At 32.5% G+C, this 20,843-nt stretch overlaps 1 protein-coding gene across 1 annotated transcript; it reads right to left on the bottom strand.

The window, feature by feature from the left end:
* Positions 1 to 19,250: 19,250 nt before the first annotated feature.
* LOC114192703 (ethylene-responsive transcription factor ERF024-like) lies at positions 19,251 to 20,562 on the bottom strand. The gene is made up of 2 exons (XM_028082489.2): positions 20,286 to 20,562; positions 19,251 to 19,823 (listed from the first exon to the last, which is right to left on the bottom strand). The coding sequence occupies exons 1-2, from the start codon at positions 20,560 to 20,562 to the stop codon at positions 19,474 to 19,476; spliced, it is 627 nt and encodes a 208-aa protein (XP_027938290.2). The 3' UTR covers positions 19,251 to 19,473.
* Positions 20,563 to 20,843: the final 281 nt, after the last annotated feature.

The raw sequence follows: 20,843 nt of genomic DNA, 5'->3' as shown, positions 1-20,843 counted from the left end.
TGTTTTGGTTTGTCTTGTCTAGTCTACCAAATTAGCAAATTAAAGATGAGTCAGTCCGTTCTTAATCCGGGGATCCGTTTTGTTTTTCTTTTATATTTTTTTTATTTTTAAATTAAAAATAAAATAAAAATAATTAAAAAGATTAAATCTTTATATTATATTTTTTTATAAAGATGTAAGTATGCAATTTAAATCATTAACACTTACAAATTAAGTTTCAATTATTAGTTATGATAGAATAATTTAACATGTATATAATAATTATTTTAATTTATCTAATTTAACATAGTAACTAATCAATTAAAAGCTTAAAATCATATCATTAACATACATGTGAACTATAATGAAATTATTTTAATAATCTTTCAAAAATAGAGTCATGTATACTTTTCCTTTTATGAAACCCTTTTCAATTAAGAGAGTGCTCAAACATTCATATCAAGTTCTTAGAGCTTGTTTTAGTCCATAAAGAACTATTTTTAGTTTAAAATCATGATTAGGAAAAGTATCATCCTTAAAACGAGGGATTATTCTACATAGACTTTTTTTTTATGAATATATTAAGAAAAACATTTTTAATATTCATTTGATAGAATTCCATATTACTAAAGGGAACAAATGATAATAAAATACAAATAGATTATAAATATGCTACAAGTGCACAAGTTTCAATATAATTTACACCTTTTTGTTGTAAGTATTATTTGACCACTAGTCTAGCCTTTTTTTTTTCTCACAACCTTACATTTTTCATCGAACTTGTTTATGGATTCATTTTGCTCCAATCATAGCTTTATGCTTGAGAGGACTCACAAGCATTCAGACTTTAGTCTTGACAAATTGATCAAGTTTTTCTTTTATAACTTTGATCCAATTTTCATCTTTTAAGGCTTCATTCATATTCTTTACTTCGATCTAAGACATCATAATTGTTGGGTCCTTAATCCTAGATCTTGTTGTCACGCCTTCTTGTGGATTTCCAATGATAACATCAACTTGATGAATTTTTTTATAAGAGTTTACTTTCCTCCAGTGGGTTGACTTACTTTTGTTGTTTCGTATGGCATGTTGTCTGATGCATGCACTATATCGTTTTGTGATTGTTTTGATATGCTTAGTGGTTGTACATGCATATCAAAACCAAGAGATTCAACTTGTTATGATAATTTCTTATCATGTTTGTGGTTATTGAATCTTACATGAATTACTTCTTCTACCATAGATGTTTTAGGGTTATATACTCTATATGTCTTAAAAATTTAAACTATGTCTATCTAGTATAGTTATCTACAATGACTAAGCCATATCTTTTGCCACTGATAGATATTATTCTTGTGGGTCCAAAAGGAACAAGGTGTATTAGCTCAATAGGTCTTTGAGTAGAAATATCATTTACATTTTTAAAAGAACTTTTAATGTGTTTGCCTTTCATACATGACTCACGAAGAAGATTGTCTTTGAATGACATCATTGACAAATCCCTTACAAGGCTATATTGTTGCAATTTCAAAAGTAATCTCAAACTTGAATGTCCAAATTATGTAAGTCACAACCAATGATCTTCTTTGATTATTATGAGACAATAAACCTTTGAGCGAATAACTCCTCTATATCAATTATGTAAACATTTCATTATCTATAAGCATTAAACAATTTGGTTCCATCACTATTATTTACTACACATTGGTTTGTGTTAATCATAACATTGTACCCACTGTCACACAACAGGCTAATGATAAGTAGGTTATGCTTTAGACCATTAACTAAAAGAATTTTTTAATACAAAAATGAAGATTTTAGACTTACCTAGCTAATACCAATTATCCTTCTATGTTGATCCCCTCCAAAAATTACCTTTCCTCCTTTCTTGACCTTTAAATCTTGGAACATAGACCTTTCTTTTGTCATGTGTCATGAGCAACCATTGTCCAAGTACTAAGACATGTGTCTTCTTGGTTGAATTAAGGATATTTCAAAGATGAATTATTTTGTCTTTAAGTAACCATACTTTTCTAGGTTCTTTAGGATTATTCTTCCATTATAGTTTCTGTTTCAAGGAACACTAGTCAAATGCACTAGTAGATAAACTATAAGAGAATGGGTTTGGTTTGGATTTGAAAACATTTTCTTTTTCATGTCTTATACCTGATTTGTCATGAGATTTCCTTGAATTCTTGATTAAAAGATAAAAAAATTTCCTACTTATATTTGATTGGAATAATTTTTTTCTAAGAGTATATCTTTTAGAAATAAGATTTGTTAGGAACAAGGCAATAAAGGAAAGAATAAAGGAGAGAAAAATAGACACAGAGAATTTAACGTGGTTCGGCTACAATGTGTATGCCTACGTCCACGACTACACTAGGAAGTATTTGTATTTTTGGTGTATCTAAAAGCTTTACATAGAGTCTCTTATATAGTAAAATAGAGAACCACATCTCACTATTCTAAGCGATGTGGGACTAAATCAAGCACCATAATTCTAACAATTCTCCCACTTGGGGTTTGATTTACATTACCACCTAGTGTAGTGCCTTCATCATCAATCTTCTCGAAGGCCAGTTGAGGCAATGCAAAGCCTCAACTTAGTTGTTGTGACAGTCTTGGTCAACATATCAGCTGGATTCTCTGCACCTGGAATCTTCAATAAAATCAAATCTCCATCATTTATCAAGTTTCTGATAAAATGATACTTCAATTCAATGTGTTTGCATCTAGAGTGAAGAATTGGATTTTTAGCAAGACAAATGGCACTTTGACTGTCACTGAACAATGAAGGTTCATCTTGCCCTTTTCCTAATTCTTTTAGAAGATTCTTCAACCATATCATCTCTTTTGCTGTTTCTGAGATAGCTATATATTCTGCTTCAGTGGTTGAAAGGGAGACTCTTCCTTGAAGTTTGGACTTCCAACTGATAGCCGTGCCACCCAACGTAAAAATATAACCTGTTGTGCTCTTTCTACCATCCAAATCACCTCCCAAATCTGCATCAGAAAACCCCTGTAAAGTGAGATTACTTCTTTTAAAGGACAAATGCATTTTTGAAGTGCCCTTCAAATATCTCAATATCCACTTCACGCCTTCCCAATGCTCCTTTCCGGGATTGGATAGAAACCTGCTCACAACTCCCACTGCATGTGCTATATCAGGTCTGGTGCAAACCATAGCATACATCAAGTTCCCTACTGCAGATGCATATGGCACTTTAGACATGTGATTTTCTTCTTCCTCTGTCTGAGAAGATTGCCTTTTTGAGAACTTTAAGTGAGTTCCCAAAGGTGTATTCCTGGTTTTAGCATTTCCAACATTGAATCTGCTAAGCAATTTTTCAATATATTTTTCCTGAGATAAATTTAGAATACCTTTAGATCTATCCCTAGAAATTCTCATACCAAGAATTTGCTTGGCTGGACCAAGATCCTTCATTTCAAAATTTTCTGACAATTGTTTCTTCAACCTGTCAATTTCTGTCATATTAGCACCAGCAATCAACATGTCATCAACATACAAGGCAAGAATGATATAACTATCAACATATTTCTTCACATAACAACAATGATCTTCTTCACATCTGTGAAATCCTGAGTTTCTCATAAACTCATTAAACTTCTTATACCATTGTCGCGGTGCTTGTTTCAACCCATACAAACTTTTATGAAGCTTGCATACAAGATTCTCTTTGCCTTGTACTTCAAAACCTTTTGGTTGTGCCATAAAGATTTCTTCCTCAAGATCTCCATGTAGGAATGCAGTTTTCACATCTAACTGCTCCAAATGAAGATTTTCTGCAGCTACTATACTCAAGATAACTCTGATGGTAGTCATCTTGACAACAGGAGAGAAAATTTCTGTGAAGTCAATTCCTTGTCTCTGTTGGAACCCTTTCACTACGAGTCTGGCCTTATATCGTTTGCTGCCATCTGGTTCTTCTTTTAACCGATAGACCCACCTGTTTTGCAAAACCTTCTTTCCTTCTGGAAGCTTGGTTAAAGACCATGTCTTATTCTTCTGAAGAGACTTTATCTCATCTTTCATTGCTAGCTCCCACTTAATAGATTCACCTCCCTGCATAGCCTCAGCAAAATGCTCTGGCTCACCAGCATCAGTCAACAACAAGTAATGCAATGAAGGGGAGTACCTTTGTGGTGCTACAATGGTTCTGCTAGACCTTCTAGTCGGTAATTCAGGAGTTACTGACTCTACTATCTGTTCAGGTTCTGACCCAAACTCTGACTCGGGCTCTGACTCAGGCTCTACTTTTGTATTCTGCCTTCTGTTGGCTACATCACTTTCTGAAACTTCTTCTAATGATACCTGCTCTGGCCTTTTATTTGCATTTGCAAATTCTGCAGTCCTGTCCTTATAGAACATATTTTCATTAAAAGTAACATTTCTACTTCTGATAATTTTCTTGTTTTGGTCATCCCAAAACCTGTAGCCATACATGTCAGATCCATAGCCAATGAAATAGCATCGCTTTGCCTTAGGGTCCAATTTATCTCTACTATTAGAGTTCAACAAAATATATGAAGCACAACCAAAAACTTTCAGATGTGAAAGGTTTACCTCATTTCCAGACCATACTTCTTCAGGTAACTGATAGCCTAAAGGAACTGATGGTCCTCTGTTTATGAGATAGGCTGCTGTGCTTATTGCATCTGCCCAAAATACCTTGGGTAATCCTGACTGGATTCTCATACATCTTGCTCTCTCATTCAAGGTTCTATTCATTCTTTCTGCCACACTGTTTTGTTCTGGTGTTCCTGGAACCGTCTTGATCATTCTGATCCCATTCTTTGAACAAAACTCCTTGAATTGATTACTGTCATATTCTCCACCATTATCAGACTTCAAACATTTAATCTTTAAACCTGTTTGAGTCTCAACCTCCTGTTTCCACCTTTTAAACACAGAAAACACATCAGATTTATTTTTAAGAAAATAAACCCATACCTTTCTTGTAGAGTCATCAATGAAGGTTACGTAATACTGTGAACCTCCAAGAGATTTCACTGGAGCTGGCCCCCAAACATCTGTATGCACTAGTGCTAGTCTTTCAACTTTAGACGACTTACTTGTTTTGGAGAAGCTAACCTTTTTCTGCTTTCCAAAGATACAATGTTCGCAAGGTCCAACGTCAACATGCTTCAAGTTAGGTATTTTACCTTTTGAGACCATGAGCTTCATTCCTTTCTCACTCATATGCCCAAGTCTCTGATGCCACAAAGAGGAACTGTTGCCAACTTCTGCAACTGATATCATATCCTCATCTGCAATCATGTAAAGAGATCCTCGCTTCTTTCCACGAGCAACAACAAGATTACCTTTCATTACTTTCCAGTGTCCATCTCCAAAGGTGGTGTAATGCCCCTCATCATCCAACTGCCCTATAGATATTAAGTTTCTCTTTAAGGCTGGAATATGTCTGACATTCTTCAAAGTCCACACACTTCCATTAGAGGTTCTGATATTGATATCACCTCTTCCTATAATATCAAGAGATTTTTCATCTGCAAGGTAGACCTTCCCAAACTTTCCTGGAACATAGTTAGATAATAGTTCTAAAAAAGGTGTAGTATGAAATGACGCACCTGAGTCCATAATCCATGAATCAATAGAACTATCTAGACTACATAATAGTGCATCTTCAATTTCATCAGTTGCTGCATTTGTTGATTGATCACTATCTTGCCTCTTGTTGTTGTTCTTCCTTGGAGCCCTACATTGATTTGTAAAGTGACCCCTTTTCTGACAATTCCAACAAGTGATATCATTCCGGTATTTTGGTTTTGATTTCTCTCTAGACTTTGATCTGCCTCGGCCTTGATTACGACCTTTCTGGCTACTTCTTCCTCTAGTTTCAGTACTCAATGCTGAACCGGAACTAGAACTGGAAGATTCCCCTGAACTTTTCCTGCGAACATCTTCGCTTAAGATCAGGTCACGGATGTTATCAAGCTTCAACTTACTATTACTTGCAGAATTACTAACTGCAGTAACAGTTGCACTCCAACTTTCCGGAAGAGATGATAATAAAATTAATGCTTTCACCTCATCATCAAATGTTATCTGCACTGATGTCAATTGCGCAATAATTGTATTGAATTCACTAATATGATTAGTAATCGAGTTACCTTCACCCATTTTTAGGTTGACTAGTCTGCGAATCAAATACACTTTATTGGCTGCAGATGGTTTCTCATACATATTTGACAATGCCTTCATCAAATCTACGGTTGTGTTCTCGTTCATGATGTTGAACGCAACATTTTTGGCTAATGTCAATCGGATCACACCGAGTGTCTGCCGATCTAACAAATCCCATTCCGCCTGCTCCATGTCAGTTGGCTTTTGCCCTGTTAAGGGTAGATACAACTTCTTCTGATACAGGTAGTCCTCTATCTGCATCTTCCAGAACCCGAAGTCATTGCCATCAAACTTCTCAATCCTCACCTTCCCTTCTTCCAATGCCATTGCTCTTGCTGCTTTGACGAAAGCTCCTGCTGCGGCCGGCTTTTGACCAAGAAGAAAAAATAGAAACCAAATCTTTTCTGATGTGAAAGATCAGACAATGCTGCAACCACAGAGCATACTAAGAAAAATGGCTCTTGATACCAATTGTTAAGAACAAGGCAATAAAGGAAAGAATAAAGGAGAGAAAAATAGACACAGAGAATTTAACGTGGTTCGGCTACAATGTGTATGCCTACGTCCACGACTACACTAGGAAGTATTTGTATTTTTGGTGTATCTAAAAGCTTTACATAGAGTCTCTTATATAGTAAAATAGAGAACCACATCTCACTATTCTAAGCGATGTGGGACTAAATCAAGCACCATAATTCTAACAAGATTGTCTAATGCATTTTTGTCCTTGATCTTTACATGTCTTTTAGAGTATATATTTTCTTGTTGAGAAATAATTCCTTTATAAGTCTTTCATTCTACATGTTTTAAAAGTCAAGATTTTGTTTCAGATTCTTGTTCTCACCACATAGAATTTGGGTTTTGGACTTAAGATTTGCACACTCAAAAGAGACTTCATCAGATAATACATTTTAGACTAAAGTATTTCAAGATCTTTGCAAAAATGTTAAAAATTTCGTTTCAATAATTCTACCATTATGAGAAATACATTCATGGTATGATACTTATACTTATTTATATATATATATATATATATATATATATATATATATATATATATATATATTGTGTGGTTGTTGAAGATATTTTTTTCTATTTTCTTCCACATTAATTCAGAGTGAAATAAAATGAAATAAAAGAGTTATTATTCTTTATTTGAATATTCATAATTTTCCTTTTCTTTTTCCAATATAAAGAGAATTTTATTGGATATCTATAGAATAATACTAAATATTTTCATTAGATCAATTTATAAATGGGTCAAGTACTTCTTCCAGTATAAAAATTAGTTGATAGGTTTCTTTTTCTTTGTTGGATAGATGTGTTTGACTTAGGAAATATTTTGGTCAAATCCATTGTTGGATTTGAATGATGTTTAATTTTGTACTGTATAAAATGCTTGTGCTATCTGGTTCTGATTTTGAATGCAATAGGTTTTGGTTATCTGCAAATACGAAGCAAACTTAAAAGAAAATAGGCAATATTAGATTGGTTGTAACCTTAACCGATCTAATATGTGCTTTATTAGATCGGTTAAGGTTACAACCGATCTAATATTGCATGTTTCTTCTTTAAGTGATCTCAGTTATATTAGATTGGTTTTGTCATTAACCGATCTAATATAACTTATCTGATGTTTCTTTGTGGGCATCTTTAGATCGGTTATCTAAAACTGATCTAATACGTAATTATTAGATCGATTTATTACAACCAATCTAATACGTGAAAGACATATTACATTGGCTAATATTAGATCGGTTCCAGAACCGATCTAATACACTCTCCAAAACTGATTTAATATGACCATTTTGCACTAGTGTTACTTAACTCTTGAGTTGATTAAGAAGTCTATTGATTTTAAATTACAAGATGGGTAGATGTAATAAATGAGGAATTTATTTCTAAATTATGTTACTCTATTTCTTTTTATTCGTATCTAATAATTTATTGAGAATCGCCAATTTTGAATTGTATCTTTCAAGTAGGATTTTTTATCTTCTTTTTTCTCTCAAAAATGGAAATTTAGGGAAGTGCCCTATAAACACATGTATAAAAAGAACAAACATATTTCATTTAGTTTCTATATGCTTACTATCACTAGTTATTTCAGTTTTTTATTATCGACTTTAATTATGACCTCGTCTCTATTTATAGGTCTTGGTAAAATATGACTTATTTGATTTGTAATTTTGAGAGGAATAATAAATTTTGGTATAAGATATTCTAGAGGACACTTGGGGTATCCAATCTATATACAATTAAAAGAAAAATTTGTGTAGATAGAAGATTATATATAATTGCACTATAGAGAGTACAAACATTAGATTTAACCCATTTGAAATTATCACAAATGCCTAATTACGACTAAACTTAATAGCCAAAGATGTTATTACTGCAATTTAAACAAAACTTACCTATAAATAGGATTATCACTCAAGCTTGTTATCCTTATATATAATGTAATTCAGGTTTATAAAAACTTTATCCTTTTTTTTCACTTGTGTAAAACTGGAAAGGTTTTCTCCTTATAATATATTTTGCATAGATTATATTTATGCATAACAACTAGTTCGTGAGTGTAAACCATTATCCAGGTCTTTTCATTATCATCAATCCTGTAAGTTGTTTGTTTTGGTGATGTTTGCATTGCTTGGCTTATTTCTTGTTTTAGAACCTAATATTACCACTTACATTTTCTACATAATTAAGTGACATCAATTGTCTTGTAGATCAATCATAATTGATTTTTGTAGCTTGAACTGCTACATTCTTAAATATAGCTTTTGGTCTAGTGTTAAAAGTTTGATCCAACAATTAGCATTAGAGTCAAGGTCATGAGTTTGGTTTTCAATGGCAATCACTCAATGAGGCAATCGTTGAGACAAAAATTGTGGCAAGTGATATTAATTCTTTTGTGACAAAGGTTATGTGGGTCAAGTTACAATCAAATCATAGTGCTTAAGTTGCTAAACTCTTAAGTAGAAAAAGTTAGAACTTGATTATCAATTATAACTTTGGCCTAGTAGTAAGCACTCAATCGAACATATTACAACTCCTTTTAATGTTAGTTCCTAATGCTACCCTTTATGCAATTTATTAGTACTTGGAATCAATGGGTCCAAACGTGTAAAGCAATTAACCAAACTTAGAATTGCCTAGATAACCAGTATCACAGTTTCGAACATGCTACAATTTTCCCACCAAAATTGTCAATTATATGAACTTAATACAAGTTTCTGGACATGGGCGACAATTTGACCAAACCTAATTTCCTTTACTATTCAGTTCCATTGAGGTCAATTGTTGTAGGTTATGTTGGAGGATGACTATATATGTCTCATTTATTACAAACAAAATTTATTATCTTCTCTCAACCCCTCGACACACACACACACTAGACATAGATTATTACTACCCATCAGTACTCCTTTATATTAAAAGTTGTCCTTAGTAGCCACTTTATTCAACATAAATTTATGTTAAAGGTTTGACTGATGTTAAGGCTTTAGTATTCTAGAACAAAATGTAACATTCAGTTTCTTCCCCTATCAAATTATCCTTTGAACTATCACATGCTAACTTGATCATGTATCTTTGTAGTTTTAGACTTTGTCTGTTTCTATATTTGATATAAATCCATTCATCCTCTCCCGACCTATAATGTGGGTTTACTAATATCTATTGACATACTATGAGAGATACTTGAGGTACACCTTCCCATTCCAACCAAAATATTCTCCAATCATAACCCCATTTCCAAGTATTCTCATTGCATATACCTAACTCCTCTACTGTCGCGCTTTTGAAATTTAAGTTACCATATAGTTTAAGGACCTTGCTTGAATGATATCACTCTCGTCCACCTATCATACCAAAATCTAATCGTTGTGTAATTTCCTTTTTCTCTTCTCCCACACACCTTCCTTAAATCCTTCATCACCATAATTCAATGTTGATTCACTCCTCTCATTTAAAATTCTCCATGACCCATATTTGGAATCCAATGTCTTTACACAAGAATTTTCTTTCTTTTGTTAGTTTCCACTTCCCTTTGGCTAAAAGCACATCACTAAATATTTTAAAGCTTTTTACTTTTAAGCTTCCATCTTTATTCAATTTACATATTGTTTTCCCATTTTACACAGGCTAAATTTCACCCTTTATTGCCCCAACACATAAAACTTCCTTTGAATATTCCAAATTTCCTTTCTCACCCCAACTGACATTTTGTTATAAATATTGACAAGTGTATCAAATCGTACAAGTAATAAAGTTGATAAGTCCAACTATTATTTTCCCAAGAGACTCATGTTGTTAGAAAAAAAAAATCTATGCTTATTTATTAATTAAGGTAAAGACACTACAAAATAATTTGTTAAATACGGCGGTTATTTGGGGTATAAAATGGTGATTTTGACTGCCATATTTTGCGTGTATGGCGGATACGGGTACCGCCATATATCCTACCGCCACAATGAAGCCACAATGAATAATATGGCGGTCTTGGACGAAACGTCGCAACACCCGCCATTAAATGCATTGCGCAAATAATGGCAGTTCGAACCGCCATATTTTGTGCGCAAATAATGACAGTGAAAACCGTCTTAATTTGTTTATTTTTAAAGAATTATCATGCGAAATACAACATCTAGAAATGTCATTATTTGCATTGTACGAATGCGTTATACGACGTTTCAACTGCCATAATTTGAATGTGATTTTTTATATTATTTTTATCTAACCTGCTTTCCATTATTATTGAACTTGTTTTGCATAAAATTAAAAAAATGATAGAGAACATCTTGATCATTAATACTTTCATTCATAAATCATATTTCATATTAAAAAAGTTGATATCAAAACACCATACAAAAGTTTTCACATTGAAAACAAAAGCTAGAAAAAGATCTAAAACATTATTATAATACATTTTTCTAAATTTCTAGAGCTATGTTCCTAACTTGTCTATTCTGCCTCGCTTGATCTTCTTACACCAATAGGTGATGGAGCACCACTTCCAACATCGGGTACCTGGAATAAAAAAAACTTATAACTTGTGAATAAAAAAGACTTAGTAGACCAAGTTCTACTGCAAAAAAATGATAAAAAAAAGACTTAGTAGAACAAAAAAGTTTGGAAAAACGAGACTAAGCAAAAGAAATAGCGCACTACTACATGTCACAGAAGATGCATTTCTAAGTTCTAAATTCCTAAACTAAAAAAGCATATGACACCATGACATGACCACTAGCTAGTGTTGCTTTCTTTCTTTTTAGTCTCAAGAAATTTGTTCTTGTATAAACAAAATAACAGTATCTTGTAAAAAGAACACACACCACAGACAGACACAAAGCCCTCTCCGATGACCAAGGTTTTTTATATGGTTGGTCATTTTTTTTAAAAAACTAAGGATGATGAGGCTTTTACCTTGTTTCTCATTTTTCCTCTAATGTTCAAGTTGTTATGATATAAATAAACATGTAAAACATTAGCCATTACGTACTTCAATGCTGAATTCCACTACTAGAGTTTGAACTTTTCGAATCTCTCTTCTCTTCAGCCAATACATATTCGTGGACAAAAATGTATTGTCTTTACAGACAAATCTCCAATCTATCCATTACCTCCAACACAACATTGTTACACACATCATTACTTATCCCTTCACCACGCCATGCATATACCTAGTTTCACTCCTTAAACTAATTCACATTTTCAACATTCCAAACCAACATTAAGAAGACAAATGAATAAAAAAGGAGATGGCCACCATCTATATTTAATTTATGTTGCAGATTATAAATGAAAAAGAAGAGAAATGGAAGCAGGTTGGGTAAGAAGTGCCATCAAGAAGAGAAGAAAACAATGTGGACTGAACAATAATGGTTTCCCCACCAAATCGCTTTTGTGAATATTCAATTGAAAGGTTCATGAAGTGGGTAAGAACTCAGAGCATAATCCCTTGACAGGACCAACCATTTTGAGCTTCTAATTATTTAGACACTTGCAGACACTATACTCACACAATAGTTGTTCAAAATTGTCATCCTCCTTTGCCCACACCATCCCTTTTTTATGTTTCATATACCCAGACCCAAAACCATATACATATCACAGTTAAACTTGAATATGGTATTTCAAAATAACATTATGCATTTGTTCAACCAACTAGCAAAGAACAATTCCATGTTCATGTGTTTAAAGTAGAGAAATAAACCACACTCAACCCTAGGAAGATAGATGCATTAAATCATCCAAGAAGTTATAGTATGTAAGATGCATGTCCCTCCCTTTCAGCGTTCTCCCTATCCCTTCCATAACCGAATAAGCAAGAATCTCCTTATCCCTTCCATAACCAAATAAGCAAGAATCGGGGATTGCAATAACAGAATACAAAAATTAAACTTCCCAATTGATATTTTCAATCTCAGCCAAATGCAACAAAGCACACTATAATTAACCCAATAATAGAGCACACTATAATTAACCCAATAATCAAAGGAAAGTGCAAACCAACCAAAAAGGAAATCGTAATAGAGGGAAAGAATTGGAATGACCTTGTCCGTGACAATAACGGGTTTGCCAGAAATGAGGAAAGGCAAAGCGAATGCTCGTGGAGACTTGGTTCCCAATCAGTGTGGCGAAGCAAGTCACGATCTTCGGCGACTTGGTAATCTCCACTTGCAGTGACGAGTTACGAGATCTCCGACGAGGAAATCGATAGCAAGAACGGTGTGGTGGTGTTGGAAAGGTGGAGTACCGAAGCGTTGTTGGGTCGCAATCCGAGTGCGAAGTTGCGATGGAGTTTTATCTTCACATGGTGGTGCGATGAGGAGGGTGGAAACGGCGAGGAGTGTGGAAACCGTCAGAGCTTGTCTTCATCAAACTTGGGTTTTATAGGGTTGCGGGTTTGCAGGATTTATCTTCGTCAAAGGTTGGGTTTATAGGGTTTGTGTCTTGTTTACCTATTTGTCTCATTAAAATTTAATTTTCTATGTAATAAAAATATAGAATTAAATGAGAAGTAAATGAAAAAGAGTATTATGGAGGGAAAAATGGCGCCACTGGAAAAGGCGGAGATGTAATGAGAGTATAATGACGTTTACAAATGTCATATTTTGCATACAAAATGTGGCAGTTATAGAATTGTCGTATTATGAAGCAAATTATGACGGTTTTTCATAACTGCCATATTAAAACTGTAATATTTACTTCAATTTTATGTAGTGAGAACTTTTAAGATAATGAAAAGTAATGATTGTTTTGATAAAAATCTGAATTCTAGAAAGCAAGTAAATTTTTGAAAATAACTATATGGTACAAACTTCATCGGGGTTAGATTTCATGAACCAAATCAATATGAAAACACTAAACAATATACCATTAATTTCTACTCTAGCATTCACACCACTATTTAACAAACCTTAATTTCCTAGAAACAAGTCTAAACCTTAATAATAAAAATTCTAATCTCTTAGATATTTTTACCACAAATTCGCATTGAGCATTAAGTTCAGATGTCTAGAATGAGCAATGATTAAACCTCCATGTCTGAAGTTGAACGTATTAGTTGTTCTATGCTAGTTTAGGTTCTAACATCGTGTCCAATAATCAGATACCAATAAATATGTAATCAATCAATTATCATACAATTAAGAACAATAATAGAACACAAGAGTAATTGAAAAGAAATATATTGAATATCAGAAATCACAAAGAGTTTAGATACATTACGCCTAACCCCGTGAATAAAGGAGTTAGGTACTCCTATAAGTTCTAAACACTAGAAAAGAATAATGATGAATGCCTCCAACCTCCATAATGAGTATCTACTTTCTCTCCTTTTAGATTAAGTTCCCTATGTACGAAAGTATTTTTAAAACTCTGTAAAGCCCTATGTTTAAGGATTTTTAGAACACATCGTTTGTTAGGTGAACTACACTCATTGGGCGACCAAACTTCTCCTCGTTGGGTGAATGGTCCTAGAATTTGTACTTGAATTTGCAACTGAAGTAACCAAATTTGTTCATAGTTTATTTTGTCAATATATTCTTAAATCTTCATTGGTTTCCACTTATCTGCAAAATTATAAACTAAATACTTATCTTTTCTAAATTATAAAATAAAACCTTAATTATCTAAAAGAAAGATAAAATACTTATCATTTTCTAAAATTATTTAATAAATCCTTAATTATTTAAAAAATAATAATAAAAATACGAAATAAAGATAAAAAAAAACATAATAAAAAATATGACAATATCAATTATCACATTTCAAAGAATGAATAGAAAAGTGGAAAAGCATTAAGGTCAGATTTTATCAAATATGTTGTACCTTCGAAGAATAGGTGACTTCCTTTCTATTTCACTATCCTTTTCCTTTTTTTTATTGGAACGTTTTGACAATGTTGAATTTTCTTAGATTTCCCCCTTTGACATTCTCGAATATATAAACGGGGTACTCATAATTTTGCAATTCAAAATAGTGGTAATTTTTTTTAGAGTATTTCTTTCAACTCTTATTTGTCTAGCTTATTTTTGACAAAATTACCCTTAAATCTTAAAGCAAGTTTAAAATACTTCACGAAAATAGTGATATTTGTATTTTTGCCTACAAAGGACAAAATTTATTAAACATAATCTACCCACGAAAAATAAGTGGCTTCATTTTCACCTTACTATTTCTTCCTTATTTTTTTGCAATAGAGATTGATAGAGTTGATAGTTCCTTGGATTTCCTTTAATCGACATTCTAAAATATATAAATAGGATAATCATAATTTTACAATTCAAAATAACATTAAATATTCCTAGAGTATTTCTTTCAACTTTTATCGTTAAGTCTTGAAGTAATTTTAAAAAACCTAAAAATATAGTTTAAAATTGTGATATTTTGTATTTTTGCTTCAGAATATAACAAAGTATCACTAAAAAATTATGATATTTCAAGATATATTATTCTTAACTATACAATTTTTTCTAGGAACATAAATATGGTTGACTTATTGAGTAGGATGAACTATTTCTTGCCACTCACACCAAGAAGGACGGTGGTTGGGTAGATGGTCGTGCACGTGAGATTTATGTAAGTTATTGTTATAATTTAGTTACTTTACTTATTTCTTTAATTTTAATTAATAACAATTGGTATTTTTACTAATTTATTAGGAAAAGTACCATGAGCGGTTGAGGGCCATGCAAGCAGTCGCTTCCGAAGGTTCAAGTTCTGATCTCTAGTAAATTCCATCAACAACAAAGATTCAATGTTGGAAGGATGTTGTCGGAGAGACCAAAGGTAGAGTTTATGGAATCGCAGACTTGGTTGCCAACATTTGACTCGGAGTGTCATCCCTCACTCAACCCTCCTTATTAGATGTTGCCACTAACTACACTGACTATGGTGTTGAGAATGAACAACTTCGTCAAGAGGTCAAAGAAGCAAAAGAACAAGCTCGTTAGGCTAATAAAAAATATGATGTTATAATTCAAAAGTACTTCCAAGTGGAGGAAACATTGAAGTTGATGCAACAACAAATGGCCATCATGATGGAGCAAAATCTTCGTGATACTTCAACAAGTATGAGTCAAGTCCACCCTGACTGTGCCAACGATGCCGATGACTAATCGCTTTTTTGAAGTGCATCTTTAATGTAAGATAAATTATTCTTTATTTAGATAATTTTGTTAAGAATTCGAATATTATATTACATTTTGTGTATTGTATTTAATTTAATTATTTCTTTGCTTTTGAAGCTATTTAACCTTATAAAGAAAGAACTGTGATGAAGGATCCGCTTTTTCTCTGTCATGGAAGATCCACATTTTTTGTAGTGCAAGATCCACTTTTTTTGTCGTGGAGGATCCACTTGTTTTGCTTATTTTATGTAAATGAAATGTTATGTTTATGTTGCTTTGTTGTCTAAGATTTACTTTTTAGTTATTTCATGTAAATGAAATGTAGATATGAAGACAATGACACTACATCTTTGTTCCAATTTCAATTTTAGACAAAACTTAAATTATATATTAATACTTTATTGGTATTTGAAAATGTGATTTATATTTGGATATAAATTTTAATTGATATGAGTTTATCTAGACATTGAAATTGAAATATATATTGAAATATGTGTTTTTTGAATCAGATTTGCTAATTATGGTTTTGAGCAGTAAACAAACCAAACATTTCAATTTTTCCTTCAAACAAGCGTCGGCCTATAGGATGAATTTATTTAAATTTTAATTGAAAGAGAGGGTTAAAGCCACATTACATACCATTGGACTCGAAAATTTTCTAGTTAAAAAGAGGGCTTAACCCAGACTACTATAAATCATATATTAAAATGTAAATTGTTTAATTGTGTATAGCAAGGGTCCAACCCACACTAGAAGACATATTATTTTAAAAAATAAATTCTTACAGAGGGTTGAATTGACACTGCTAAAAATTCCCATATTATACGGGGGTTTTCTTGCAAATTTGTTAAAAAAATGTGAAAGAAAAGACTTTTTTTTTTTCTGCCATTTTTTCTAGAAATTTTAATTGGCAAGTAATTCCTTTGTGGGTAATCATTTCTTACAAAATTATAAAATTTGCAAGTATTTCCTACAAAATTTGTTGTGAAAAGTGTTTCATACAAAATATTTTGCAAGAAAATTGATAGCAATTTATTGCAAAAAAATTTTCACAACAAAATTTGTAAGTATTTCCTATAAAAAAAATTTCAAAACAAAATTGATAGGAAATACGAGTTTTTTTAGTGTGACGTACATGATCAATATTTTTATAAATTATATATAAAGCACGAGCTTAACCCACCCAAGGCACAACAATTTTTTAAAATATAAATTTTAACAAGGGCTTAACCTACGAATTATTATTATTTTTTTTAAAATAAACTTTTGGAAGGGTTTGACCCTCACTAGTACTAATATTCTTTTAATAAGTAAAACTTTAACAAGGGCTTAGCCCTTACTAACACTAATATTATTTTAAAAATAAAATGTCAATGTTAAGGAGTGAAGAGTGAATTTAAACCATTATTTTGATGAGACGATTGTGTCGGTCCTTGCTCGTGCCAATTAGCCACCTTGGTATAAGGATGAACTTAATTCTCATACTAATCCGACGCTCAAAGAGATGTAAGAGACGACTTTCATCCGTTTGAGAACGTTTTCTTGCTACACTTTTTTCATGATTTTGTTGTAGTATCTTATACATATATACCTCTATTATGATTTTTTTTTATCTTTCTCCTATTAATCATGCTATACATAATTTTATTTGTATCCACCAGAAAACATAAGACATATATACAGTATAACATCTTTGTTCATCAAATATAGGAATTTATATTATTCTTGTTTTTATCCAGTTTTTATATCATATTTTATTTTAGCCAATCCAGGTCAGAAAGTGACTCCAAATATGTTAAACAATAACCAATGCAAAATAGTACTATTCATAATTCAAATTTCTCTTCACAAAATAAAAATTGTTGAGCAACAAATTATCTGTACAAATAAAACTATGAATACACTGAAAAATACATACAAGATACTTTATCTTCTTCTTTTTTCAACAAATTGTAATATGTTATTTATTAATACGCATAACGTCAAGAAATTTCTATGTACCTTAAAAAATTTAAATATTAAATACCTACTAATTGGATAAATTTATTTAAAACTAAATTATTTTTTAATTTTTAAAAGAAAAAACATAGAAAGTGTTTCGAAACATTTGCTACATAAATAAAATATTGCAAGCCATCATGACAAGTATACTTATTTGTGTCATTGTAATAACACATATGAAATACAAACATCATGTTTTCTAAACTACACCCATCAATATTAATAATAGAGTATTTTTATTTTAAAATATAATATAAATTAAGATGAATCAAGATACTTACTATTAATGAAACTTGTTTTCGTCTAACTTCGTCAAATAGAAAATCTAGAAGTTATTTTCAGCACAGAGAAACTCAATTTATTTTGTTATTTCTTGTCTCACTTCACATATACAGAAAGATTTATTGAAACAGAAGATAGATCTTTCATATAATACAGTATGTGCTGTCTTGTAACAGACATCCATTTTCAGGATTTGCTAGATTCGCTCAAAAAACATGCACAAGCCTATACTCCAATAATATAATACTTTATGCTAATTTTACACTCATGCATGACATGGTACACAACAATTGCCATCATAGGAAGCTGAAGTAATATTAAAAGATATTATTTCTGATTTTGGTAATATCTGAAACTGAAAATATCATTCCATAATTCTCTCTGGAACTTAATTCTCACCACAACTCAGATCAACAGAAGTGTCAATTAACATTTCTATTCAATTTCATATGTTATTAAAAAGAGAGAAATTCAGCCACATCCCTTATTGTGCTTTTAAGATTCACAATCAGTATCTGTTTTTCACTGTTGAAACCTCTTCTGTAAGAATCCCAAAACCTCTTGAGAATGACACGTTAACAAGGGGAAAGGTGGACCACAAACTTCATCTCTATATATATTCGCTTATAGCACTGAACACACAAGTTAGTTGACCCTTCATTCTTGTGATATCAAGGGAAAAGTAGGTTGGAACATGATTAGGAAACCAAACACCCCAACATTCAACGTAGTAATTATAAACTTTGTTGCAACTTGCGCGAATGACATAAAATGTTTTTCTTTTCATTATTCCCCTCCTTTAATCAATTTTATGCTAACCAAGACCTAATCACAGTGAAGAACTTCAGAACTGAATCAAAGGTATACAATAGAACACTAGGGCAACACCTGAATCTATTCAAACGAGTTGGTTCCAAGATTTCGGGATTTTAGAGTTTTAATAAACACTCCAAGTTATATAGATTCATAAACCAGCATCAATATATGGCCAAAAAGATTGTTCTACACATCACAAATCACATATATATATATATATATATATATATATATATATATATATATATATATATAAAGGACAAAAAAAACATAAAAGCAACCTAGGAGCTAGCAAACCTACGTTAACGTAGACAGTGCTAGTTGTACCTATACATAAGGGAACAGTAAGAAAAATAGAACCAAAAGACAAGGAAAATAATGGCACTACTCTTCTTGCCACACATTACATTAATTTCGTCATGGCCAAGCAAAAAGGTTTGACGTGAGAGTTCGCCCATATAATTCATAACAGGATACCTTTTCTGCTCTCTTTTTCCTTTTCTTCACCATATAAAGCGTTAATATGTAGTTATAACTTAAGTACTAGTGCTGAATTTAATTAACAAAAGGGTTTAATTAGTATTTGTCTTAAGGGAAATTCCACAGGCTTGTCTCATGTTCGATGTTTTCTGGGCTATTGGGTTCAACACCAATGTCAAAAGGAGGAGGACTAAGCAGCATTCCCTGTGCCATATTCACCAGAACATTGGGCATGTCAAAGATCAAATCCTCGTCCACGAACTCGTTACTCGTCCCTGTTTGATTCCCTTGTACCCCTGAAGAGTTATTATTCCCTGTTGGCATCTGCATAGCATCCTTCGCAGCTCCGGCAGCCGCCGCCGCAGCGGCTGCCGCCACCTGAATGTCACGCGCCGAGAGTGAATCGGGGACAGGAAGGGAAGAAGCGGAGTCAGGGAAATTCAGCTCAGCGTCCTTACCTATTATCAGATATCATACACACGTGTATATTTATATCAGATACCATATCACATACGGATATACATTGATATTAACGAAAACAAAAGTAAAAATTATAAACTATTACTACTTTTATTATTATAAATATAAGTCTCATTTTTTAGTTGAGATTATGTTTTATTAGTTCAATTAATAAACAAATTTTTCGTATTTTCCGGATAATACTATTTTTTTCAAAGGAGTATCATATGAAATATTGATGTCATGTACGGACAATGTAATGAATCGAAATATGTTATTCCTTTATTATTTAGACTTCTTCTTTTTCGTGTCAACGTAATATTTATTTTAATAACTAATTTTAGATAATTTCAAAAAAAACTTAAAAAACTATTTAATCTGAATTATACTGATACCAAAATTAAGTACGAAAAGATATATACAAGAAAAAAAAAACACTTTTTCCTTTCAAAAATTCTTACCCTTGAGAGCATAAGCAGCCACGTCATAAGCCACTGCGGCCATTTCAGGTGTAGGGAATGTGCCTAACCAAATCCTGCTAGGCTTTCTCGGTTCACGGATCTCAGACACCCATTTTCCGTTGCTCCTCCGGCGCACTCCGCGGTAGCGGCCGGTTCCGGAAGAGGCTCTGCTGCTGCCGGTTGCATTATCAGAATACATGACGGCGGTGGCGGTGTCTATGTGGTGTGTGAAGGCGTGTGTTGTGAGTGAAAATGGATGGCAATTGAGTGAAGCCATTTATGGAGGTGAGTTTAACGAAGGCGGGAGGAGAAGTAGCGAAGGAAAGTGCAAACCAGTTGTTTCTGAATTGCGGCCTTTGAATGGTTGGGGTGTAATCCAGCTTGGCTTTGCCAACGATTCATATCTGGGTCGGAGAGCGTGTTCTGTTACAAAATAAAAACTCAAAAAGAAAAAAAAAATAAATGAATTCAATTCGCATAACTTATCCAACATCAAATTTTGTCCACAGTGATAGTGCACTTTGTCAATAGTGTACAACATCACTAAAACCCTGTTTT

The sequence above is a fragment of the Vigna unguiculata genome, chromosome 7 (genome assembly GCF_037176805.1).
Source record: "Vigna unguiculata cultivar grain cowpea cultivar isolate G323 ecotype 2 chromosome 7, ASM3717680v1, whole genome shotgun sequence".
NCBI lineage: Eukaryota > Viridiplantae > Streptophyta > Magnoliopsida > Fabales > Fabaceae > Vigna > Vigna unguiculata.
Note: the sequence above shows the minus strand (reverse complement) of the source record. Positions and strands in the feature narration are given on the sequence as shown.

Coding starts and splice junctions, on each gene's coding strand:
- LOC114192703 (XM_028082489.2), bottom strand. CDS start 20,562: ATGGCTTCACTCAATTGCCATCCATTTTCACTCACAACACACGCCTTC. Junction 19,824..20,285: donor GGCTGCTTATGCTCTCAAGG/GTAAGAATTTTT, acceptor ATCTGATAATAG/GTAAGGACGCTGAGCTGAAT.